This window comes from Penaeus chinensis, chromosome 24, assembly GCF_019202785.1.
Source record: "Penaeus chinensis breed Huanghai No. 1 chromosome 24, ASM1920278v2, whole genome shotgun sequence".
Classification (NCBI taxonomy): Eukaryota; Metazoa; Arthropoda; class Malacostraca; order Decapoda; family Penaeidae; genus Penaeus; species Penaeus chinensis.
In genome coordinates, this window is record NC_061842.1 from 30,444,966 (window position 1) to 30,454,965 (window position 10,000).

Here is a 10,000-nt window from a genome sequence, read left to right on the forward strand (position 1 = left end):
TAGTCGTTCATGTAGTTTTCTCTTGGATTCTTTGGTTGTGTTTGTAACAAACTTGACTTTGACATCAGTTGCTCTTAACCTGGAATATTAATATGGCTGTTGCTAGATTATGACTTTTTAGTGTTTTATTTTTTTTTGTTGTTCATTATCTATCTATCTATCTATCTATCTATCTATCTATCTATCTGTCTATCTGTCTATCTGTCTATCTGTCTATCTGTCTATCTGTCTATCTGTCTATCTATTTATTTATTTATTTATTTATTTATTTATTTATTTGTGTGTGTGTGTGTGTGTGTGTGTGTGTGTGTGTGTGTGTGTGTGTGTGTGTGTGTGTGTGTGTGTGTGTGTGTGTGTGTGTGTGTGTGTGTGTGTGTGTGGTGTGTGGTGTGTGGTGTGTGGTGTGTGGTGTGTGGTGTGTGGATGTATGTGTGGTGTGTGGATGTATGTGTGGTGTGTGGTGTGTGTGTGTATGTGTGGTGTGTGTGTGTATGTGTGGTGTGTGTGTGTATGTGTGGTGTGTGTGTGTATGTGTGGTGTGTGTGTGTATGTGTGGTGTGTGTGTGTATGTGTGTGTGTGTATGCATGGTGTGTGTGTGTGTGTGTGTGTGTGTGTGTGTGTGTGTGTGTGTGTGTGTGTGTGTGTGTGTGTGTGTGTGTGTGTGTGTGTGTGTGTGTGTGGTGTGTGTGGTGTGTGTGGTGTGTGTGTGTGTGTCTGGTGTGTGTGTGTCTTGTGTGTGTGTGTCTGGTGTGTGTGCATGTGTGTGTGCGTGTACGTGTACGTATGTGTGGTTGTGTATTCCTTACTATTAATATAAGAAAGCTTGACAATTTCTTCGTTTCAACTCCTCTACTAATAGATCATCCTATGCAAATGATATATATATCTCTTTTATGTATAGACCTCTTATTAAAACCACAATACAAAATAAACAAACCTAATACAAAGTAAAATACTGATTTATTGACTTTTCTGTAAGACAGTAATTTTCTTTATGAAAAATCTAGAGCAGAAATAATCTACCTAAAATGCAAAAAAAAAAAATAATATAATTACAGTGAAATATCACCCTCACCTCCTTCGTAATATGAGAAAATATATATAGAAATAAAGCATTATTCACAACATATTTACAAGAAGCATGATTACTTCTGTGTAAATGCAAAACATTTAAGGGGATAAGTGTTGTAACTTATGCTGTCAAAATTTATATTACTTTCATAGTGTACAGCAAACTCTCAATTATTCAATATAAACCATTTAAATAATCAAAAATATTTCTTTGTTTTAATTCATATTGATGAGACAGTTGTTGGACAGTCCGACCTCAGAAACAAAAAGAAAGAACCTCATCGTGTGAGCAATTATTCTCAAGGACCATGACTTCCCAGGCTCTCTACTACACTGATATAAACTGATGATTATTTAGAATAGGAGTACATCAAGCTATACTAATACTTATGCACTTTGCATTCTGGCAAAACCCAACAAAATTCTATGAGGTACATTCTGGATAGAGTGATATTAATTTGTTACCTTATTTAATTTTTTTAAGGATAAGACTACATATCCCCTGGATGGTCAACAACCTCTATCTTCGCAGGACACATATTGTAGAGGTTTCTTGACCCATTATCGGAGTATGAAATGTAGTGCCACAATATTGTTTAGGTCCTTTGCTTTATTCAGTTTGTTATTACAATAAAGTATAATGTACAGGCTATTCTTTTTCCTTTTTTCATATATTAGTTTCCTTTATCTGTGTATATAAGAGGTCCTACTTTCAATGAATCCCTTAACTTGCATTTTTCATACCTTCCGAAACTATTGGAACCAATAATGTCACGGCAGGTGTAAATATTACAGAAACCACAATGGCTTTTAAAATGCAAGAATATTTTGTGAACGTAAGGTCTACTATTAATATCTACTTAAACACTACTCTGAGCCCGCAGTATGTTACTATAAAGAAATCACCACAGTATCCATAATTTGTACTACGGAAAAGTCTAATTTAACTACACTGTACATTGTGGCAAGACTGAATTTGAATAGGTTCCTTATTTAATGATTAACTGGTAGTAAGGTAGACAATTTCTTTTGTATGAGATTCTGTGGTTCTTTCGGCTTACTGGGTTTTGCTTGTGAGTCAATGTGCATGGAAACAGCCCTGTTTGAGGGTTACCTAGAAGCAGACGCGAAGGTTTGTTTTTTATACTTTACTAACTAAATACTCTAAATGGATAATGGACATAAAAAAAAGCAAGTTCAAATACGCTTTTCCCAAAGTAGTTTCTCATAGTCTTGCACTCCGGATATGCAACCACGAAAATATACCCATAGACAGACATATTTTTCAACTATTCCACTAACTTTTTCAGCGCTTCAATGGAACCTGGGATAACAGCATCCTCCACATGGATTGTTCCACTCAGATCGATCAGAACTGCACCAATACGTTTAGACATTGTGAGAAATTTGTTCATAAATGGTCAGTGTTTCAACTCGCAAGCTGGAGGAAGGTTTGTTTACGTGGATCAGCTGTTTGGGTCGATCAGCTGTTCTCGCACGTGCCGGTCGGCGCTTGGTTGTTTGTTTGTTACAATGTTTTTCCGTTAAACAATGAAAATGATGATGACGTTGTAGCTTTTGTTGTTAATGATAATAGTGATGACAATAATAATAATAATAATAATAATAATAATAATAATAACAACAATAATAATGATGATAATAACAACAACAACAACAACAACAACAACAACAACAACAACAATAATAATAATAATAATAATAATAATAATAATGATAATGATAATAATAATAATGATAATAATAATAAAAAAATAATAATAACAACAATAAAAATAATAATAATAATAATGATAATAATAACAATAATAATAATAATGATAATGGAAATAATGAAAATAATAAACATTTTTTTTTATCATTATTATTATTATTATTATTATTATTATTATTATTATTATTATCATTATCATCATCATTATCATCATTTTCATCATCCTCATTATCATCATCATTATCATCATTATCATCATTATCATAATCTTTATCATCATCTTTATCATCACCATCACTATTATCATCATCATCCTTATCATTATCATCATTACCATCACCATCATTATCATTATAAACATGATAATGATAATGAAAACAAGAACAACAATAAAAAATAATCATCATCATCATCATAATAATAATAATTATTTTTATTTTTATTATTGTATTATGATAATAATAATAATAACAATAAAAATAATCATCATAATCATAATAATAATAATAATTACAATATAATAATATAATATAATAATAATAATAATAATAATAATAATAATAACAACAACAACAAAAACAATAATAATAGTAGTAGCGATGTTGATAATAATAATAGTAATAATAATAATAATAGTCATAATAATAATAATAATAATAATAGTCATAATAATAATAATAATAATAATAATGATGATCATAATCCCAATAATAATAAAGATAATGATACTAAAAGAATAATAATCATAATACTAATAACAAGAGTAATGATAGTAATACTAGAATAATGATAGTAAAAATAATATGAAAAAAAAATAATAATGATAATAAAATGATAATAATAATAATAGTAATAATGATAATAATATAAATAAAAATCATAATAATAATAGTAATGAAAATAATGATATTAATAATTATAATAATAATAATAATAATAATAATAATAATAATAATATCAATAACAATTATGATAATGATAATGACAATGATAATGATAGTGACAATAATAATAATAATAATAATAATAATAATAATAATAATAATAATAATAATAATAACAACAACAAAAATAATAATAATAGTCACAATGATAACATTACTGATTAATGATAATGATGATTATGATAATGATTCCGATATGGACAATAGTGAGGATGATATTGGTAATACTTACAATAACAGTAGTAGTAGTATTAATTGTTAGTGTTGTAATAGTTGTGATATTGATAATAACCCATTGCCGACTGTGAGTTTACTTGTTTAATTGTTTTTACACATTTACTAAGTCACCAATGAGCCAGTTATGAGTATTGCCGGTCTCGCTCGTTTACCTTTTCCATTGAAAGTATTTGGTTAATTTTCCGACGATGACAATCGGGTCTTCCCTGACAATATTTATATCATCAGATTTGTTATCGTGTGATGAGAACGAATCTGAACAGAAATGTGTAAAACAAGCACAAAAAACGCTTAAAATCAGCTAATGAAACTCTACGGACCGACACGGGAACCAAACCCAAACTTGGGTATAATAATATGCGGGATTTTATATATTCCATATTGTACAATGGATTTCAAATATTACGCACTAACTATATATTTTGTCAAATGCTTTCGGCCACATTATACACTTGCATGATTAAATCCCAGAGGGATTTTTTTTTTTTTTTAACTTATTAACATAATTACGAAAACACTCGCTAACGAACACTATCGTGTTTTATAACACTTTCCTTCTTCGAATTCATATAATATGGGGCGAATTTTTAAAATATTCATACCAACCACATTTCAGACGATTCGTTTTTATACTGACATCGCAACGTGACGCCAAATGGTGTATGGATCGGTTACCTTGATTAACACTTTTCATATATGGCTTACACAAATTCATATTATATTATGACTAAATGCACGGTTCAAATTGCACATTTCCTCTCTACCGTCACACAACAGCGTTTGTGAACATTTAATATAATAATTTTACGGTAAAATATATTATAAAATATTTTACATACAGTATATTTTACATGTTTAATACGCAAACTATTGATTTTTATTAAAACAAAATGCTTGATAGTTACCAAAATGAAGAAGTCGTGGAAGCGGGTTCTTTTGTGGTGTCGCAGGAACAGGTATCTGGCAAAGTACTGGTGGAAGAACTGTGGATGCCAGAACCCAACCCTTGACGTCCCTCCACAAACGCTCGATCGTCTGCGTGTGGATCTTGGCGTTGTCTGGGTCAACAAAATTCTCACTATGGTTTATCACATAGTGAGAATAACCAAGATCCTGAAGCGTGCTGTTTGCGCCCCAACCGTCGCTTTAAATAATACTTCCTTCCCGGACGTACCGCTGGATAAGTGGTATTAATGTAGCGGCGGTTCTGTCCTGTTCCTCAGGATCTACCAAAGAAACCACAAACAACTTCTTAGACTGCCGCTCAATCCCACCGAAGACCCAGACCTGACGAAGCATCCTCCCCCTGTGATACTTCCGCCTCACCAACAGGGTTTCGTCAATCTCGACTTCCACCCCTGGCCCGCCGATGGGTTCTTGCTTCCCGAGCCAGAATTCCGTCACCTCGGAGCAAAAGCTTCTCCATTCTACCGACGTCTCTGATGATATGTGGAGGCACTCTATCACTGTCCTGTGGTCCCACGTGTGATGCAGGAAGTGATTGGTGAACAAAAGCAGCTTCCACGGCGAAATTCTCAAATTATCGAGAAATGTGCCCTTATAGTCTTTTTTTTTATGTTATTGGTTAGTATTATATCATAAAGCAATGTACGACAGTTACTAGTAGTTAATGTATCATTTACATATCATACCTATAAGAGCACTGCCGCCGCCGTTTAATTTTGCTTACTCTTGTCCACCTACCGCAGTCCCAAGTCGGCCGATCCTCCCGGAGTTGCATGGTAGTTTGAAGTGAGTGCACTCCACAGACGTCGACAAGACTCCATGGCGACGGAGAAATGTTTTTGCCCTTTCATCATCATGTAAATAATCATGATTAATTTGGAAATAATCGTTATTGCAAACATTGCACAACCCACCTACAGGGATACCTTCCTGTGGGCTCGCCATGATGAAAGTGAACGAACGTGACATTCGGAACCTTTGCCACGAATTCCGGCTCATGCTTCGGTTATATTTCCGAATAACGTTTCAGAAATGTTTAACCATCATGAAAGACTCATTTTCATTGGCTGGTGTTTCTAAAGCGACTCGTGACTGTTTGAGCTTATATATTATGTTTTGTTTTATAAATTCTTCTACAACATACATGTATGTATGTGTTAATCTACATATAAATAAATATATGCAGATATATATTTTTATCATGTATTTATGCATAACGATTATGATGTGTTCACCACTTGAGAAACTATAATAAACCCTTGTGCATAACAATATTACGAATACATTATTGTTTCAATTCATACATTGTTATTGTCGTAATACATGTAAGTGTACTTATCAAATTCGTGTTCGTAATAATGACCTAACTATAACAAATGTATATACAACATGGTGTTCATATATAAACGTTATCCGCACACTCTCATCGGAATATGATAATGTTAACCTCTTAAATAATTAATTATGACGCATATTATTGTACAATGAAATATATATATTCATATGTATGTATATATATATATACACATACATAAGAGATAGTACAATGTTTAGTTGTTAATTATATCATCCAAGGTTATAAATGATGTTTAAATTGAATTGATCATGAGCCATGTTATTAAACACACAGTTTGAGAATATTTGGTTTTGTGTATGATGTAGCGTAAATGTAACCAAATATTTGTAATCATACATGTACTCTTTAATATAAAATCATAATATAAATAGAATAATTATATTATAGATGATGAACGAAAACATTCACTATTGACATATTCTTTTATTATGTTTAATATTACATCAAACGCACACAATATATTTTATATATATTACAAAAAATGTATAGCTATGGTTGTTTTATATGTGTTGCATTATATATACATATAAATTACAAATAATCGTGTGATTTGTGAAATTTATATAAAGTGTTAATACATGTAAACCTATCGTAAAACATAATATAAGAATGAAAGGGCAGTATGTGTGTGTATATATATATATATATATATATATATATATATATATTTACATATATATATATAATGTTTATTTTCTAATATGATATATACTTACCGAAGTATAAACAATGAAATTGCTGTTGTGTGATGATCATTTCAATCTTATTCGCACAATATAGAGGCAATGGATTATACGTAGCACATATTTAAACCACATGCAATAATTGTAATGTAATATATCTTAAAACAATACAGATATATATAAAATTGCATATACACATTTAAAAGGTAACAATAAAGTAAAGTGTTTGTAATAGCATGCATAAAACATACATTATTAATTTTAAATTACCGCATTATGACGTACATAGTGATTTAAAAATTGCGCTCGCCTGTGCTGCCCCCTGTGGCCGATGTATGGTTAGTGAGCATCGCAATGCGCAGTTTGTTTACAAAGACACGAATGTAGGAGATTTTTACAATATTGAGATACGTGCTCTATCTCACCGCGTATCTCCGTTATTTTCGATTTCTACACTTTTTACCACAGATAAAAAGTGTCTTAGTTTTCGTCAATGTAACCAATCCATACACTTATTTTACTATACTCTTGTTTGACATATACGGAAAGTTTTCCAAATATTTTACGTTATCTTATTTTGCTGTTACTAATGTTTATAATAATGACAACAACAATAAAAGTAATAATGGTAATAATGATAATAATAACAATGATTTGTGTTAAAGTAATAATGATAATAGCAATAAAAGTGACAATGACAATGAAAATTATAATAATGATAATCATAATAATAATCATAATAATTATAATGATAATAATAATAATAATAATCATAAAAATAATAGTAATTATAATAATAGTAATCATAATGATAATAAATTTGAAAAAAGTTATAATAACATTGAAAATGATATTAATAATAATAACAGCAATAATGATAACTACTTCTACTACTAATAATGATAATAATGGTAATAGTAATGATAATATAAATGATAATAATAATAATAATGATCATAATAGTAATAATGATAAAGATTTTAATAACACTAATAATGATAACAATTATAATGATCATAATAATAATGATAATAATAATAATAATAATAATAATAATAATAATTATTATTATTATTATTATCATTATTACTGTTGTTATTATTTTTTTTATTATTATTATTCTCATTATTATTCTCATTATTAGCATTTCTATAATTATTACTTTTAATGATAATGATAATAATGGTAATAATAATAATAATAATAATGAAAATAATAATAATAATAATAGTAATAATAATAATAATAATAGTAATAAAATAATAATAGAATGATAATATGATAATAATGATAATAATAATTATAATAATGATAGTAATGATGATAATAATAATAATGTAAATAATAATAATAATAATAATAATAATAATAATAATAATAATAATAATAATGATGATGATGATAATAATAACAATAATAATTATAATAATAATAACAATAGCAATGATAATGATAATGATGATAATAATAATAATAATAATAATAATAATAGATAATAATAATGATGATAATGATAATGACACTACTACTACTACCTGGCACTAATACTGTTACTACTACTACTACTACTCATGATAATGATAACAATCTACAATTCTCTTGATTAAAATAAGAACAAAAAAGAATCCTTTATCTCTGCCTCTCTTAGTCAGCCTAAAAGAAAGCATTATGAAACGTCCCATTATTTCCAACGTAGGCTGAAGGCTCTTCCCTCGTTAATAAAAGCTAAAAGCCTTGGGAAACTAGTGTCTAAGATACTCTACGTTTACTTTGTCTCGTGAGATATTGAGAAATGACAATGGAAGTGTGAGTGCAGCTTCTTGGGGTTCGTCAGTATTAGGCATGTTCCTCGGCTCGAAATTTATAAAGGAAAGCGAGGCAGTGTGTTTTAGAGAAGTTCGGGGAGAATGTTTTCTGAAGTGAGCCATATTCGTGCTGGGAGAAAATGTTATGTTTATTGATGTTAATGAGGTTATTATTAGCATTATTAAGTAACTATTTTCATGATCGTCATACCTGTCATTAGTTTAGTTTATTTATTAATGAATTGGTTAACAGTATTTTTTTTTTTTTTTTTTTTTTTTTTTTTTTTTTTTTTTAGGATTACGCAAAAGTATAACTGAAGTTACGTTGCTGGTAGATAAGGATGAAGATGATGATAATAAGGATAATGATGATGATGATTAAGATAATGTCGACAATGATGATGATGTTGATGATAATGATGATTATGATAATGAAGATGATGATGATGGTAATGATTATAATGATGATGGAATGAGTGTGTGAAGAATAATTTTTAAAAAATAACCAAAAGATGGTGATGGAAATTTGCGGCTACATTGGCCAATTGAGTAGATTCTGGTAGATTATGGGTGGAAGTATAGATGTTTGAGTAATTTTTAGTAGGTTATAGTGGTTTGGGGGTAGATTAGGAAGTTACCTGGAAGTTGTGACAAATTTTCATTTATATGCCTGGAACCAGAACAGATTTTAACCCATTCGACCCGGATTTATATTGTCCCCTGTAGTTTTTGGTTAATTTTGTCACATACAGATGGCTCCACATGTGCTCAGGCGGCAAGGAGTCTATCAGTAGGCCCTAGTTACCGATCATGTTATGATTATTAAACTGTCAAATGATACAAAAGACCCGTTCTTAAAGTGAAAGAAAGGAGTAAACAGGTGAGATAGGTAGTTTTAATAACTGGCTATTTGGTGATTAAAAACTTGTAGAGCCATCTATGTGTAAATACAATAAATAAACTTGGCATGGCATGTATTCTTGCCCAGTGGGGCGAATGGGTTAATAATGGTGCGGATAGATGGACGTATTTCTAGTTATACTGTTGCTGATGTTGCCAACATCACCACCATCATCACCATCACCGTCATCAACATCCTCTTCTTCATCATCATGGTCATCCTCATCATCAATACCATCATTATCATCAACATCATCACCATCTATAACAGGGGTACTCAACTGGCGGACCGCGGTCCGGA

General features: G+C 30.1%; 1 protein-coding gene across 1 annotated transcript in view; it reads right to left on the reverse strand.

The window, feature by feature from the left end:
• Positions 1–2,543, reverse strand: part of LOC125038147 (haloacid dehalogenase-like hydrolase domain-containing protein 2) — a 6,485-nt gene extending 3,942 nt beyond the window's left edge. The window contains exons 1-2 of the mRNA XM_047631471.1: positions 2,375–2,543; positions 1–79 (exon numbers count right to left, since the gene is read on the reverse strand). The exon at positions 1–79 is cut by the window's left edge and continues 215 nt beyond it. Coding sequence (XP_047487427.1) covers positions 1–79; positions 2,375–2,487 — 192 coding nt within the window. The 5' untranslated portion in view covers positions 2,488–2,543. The remainder of the gene's footprint in view (positions 80–2,374) is intronic.
• Between the last annotated feature and the right edge of the window lie 7,457 nt (positions 2,544–10,000).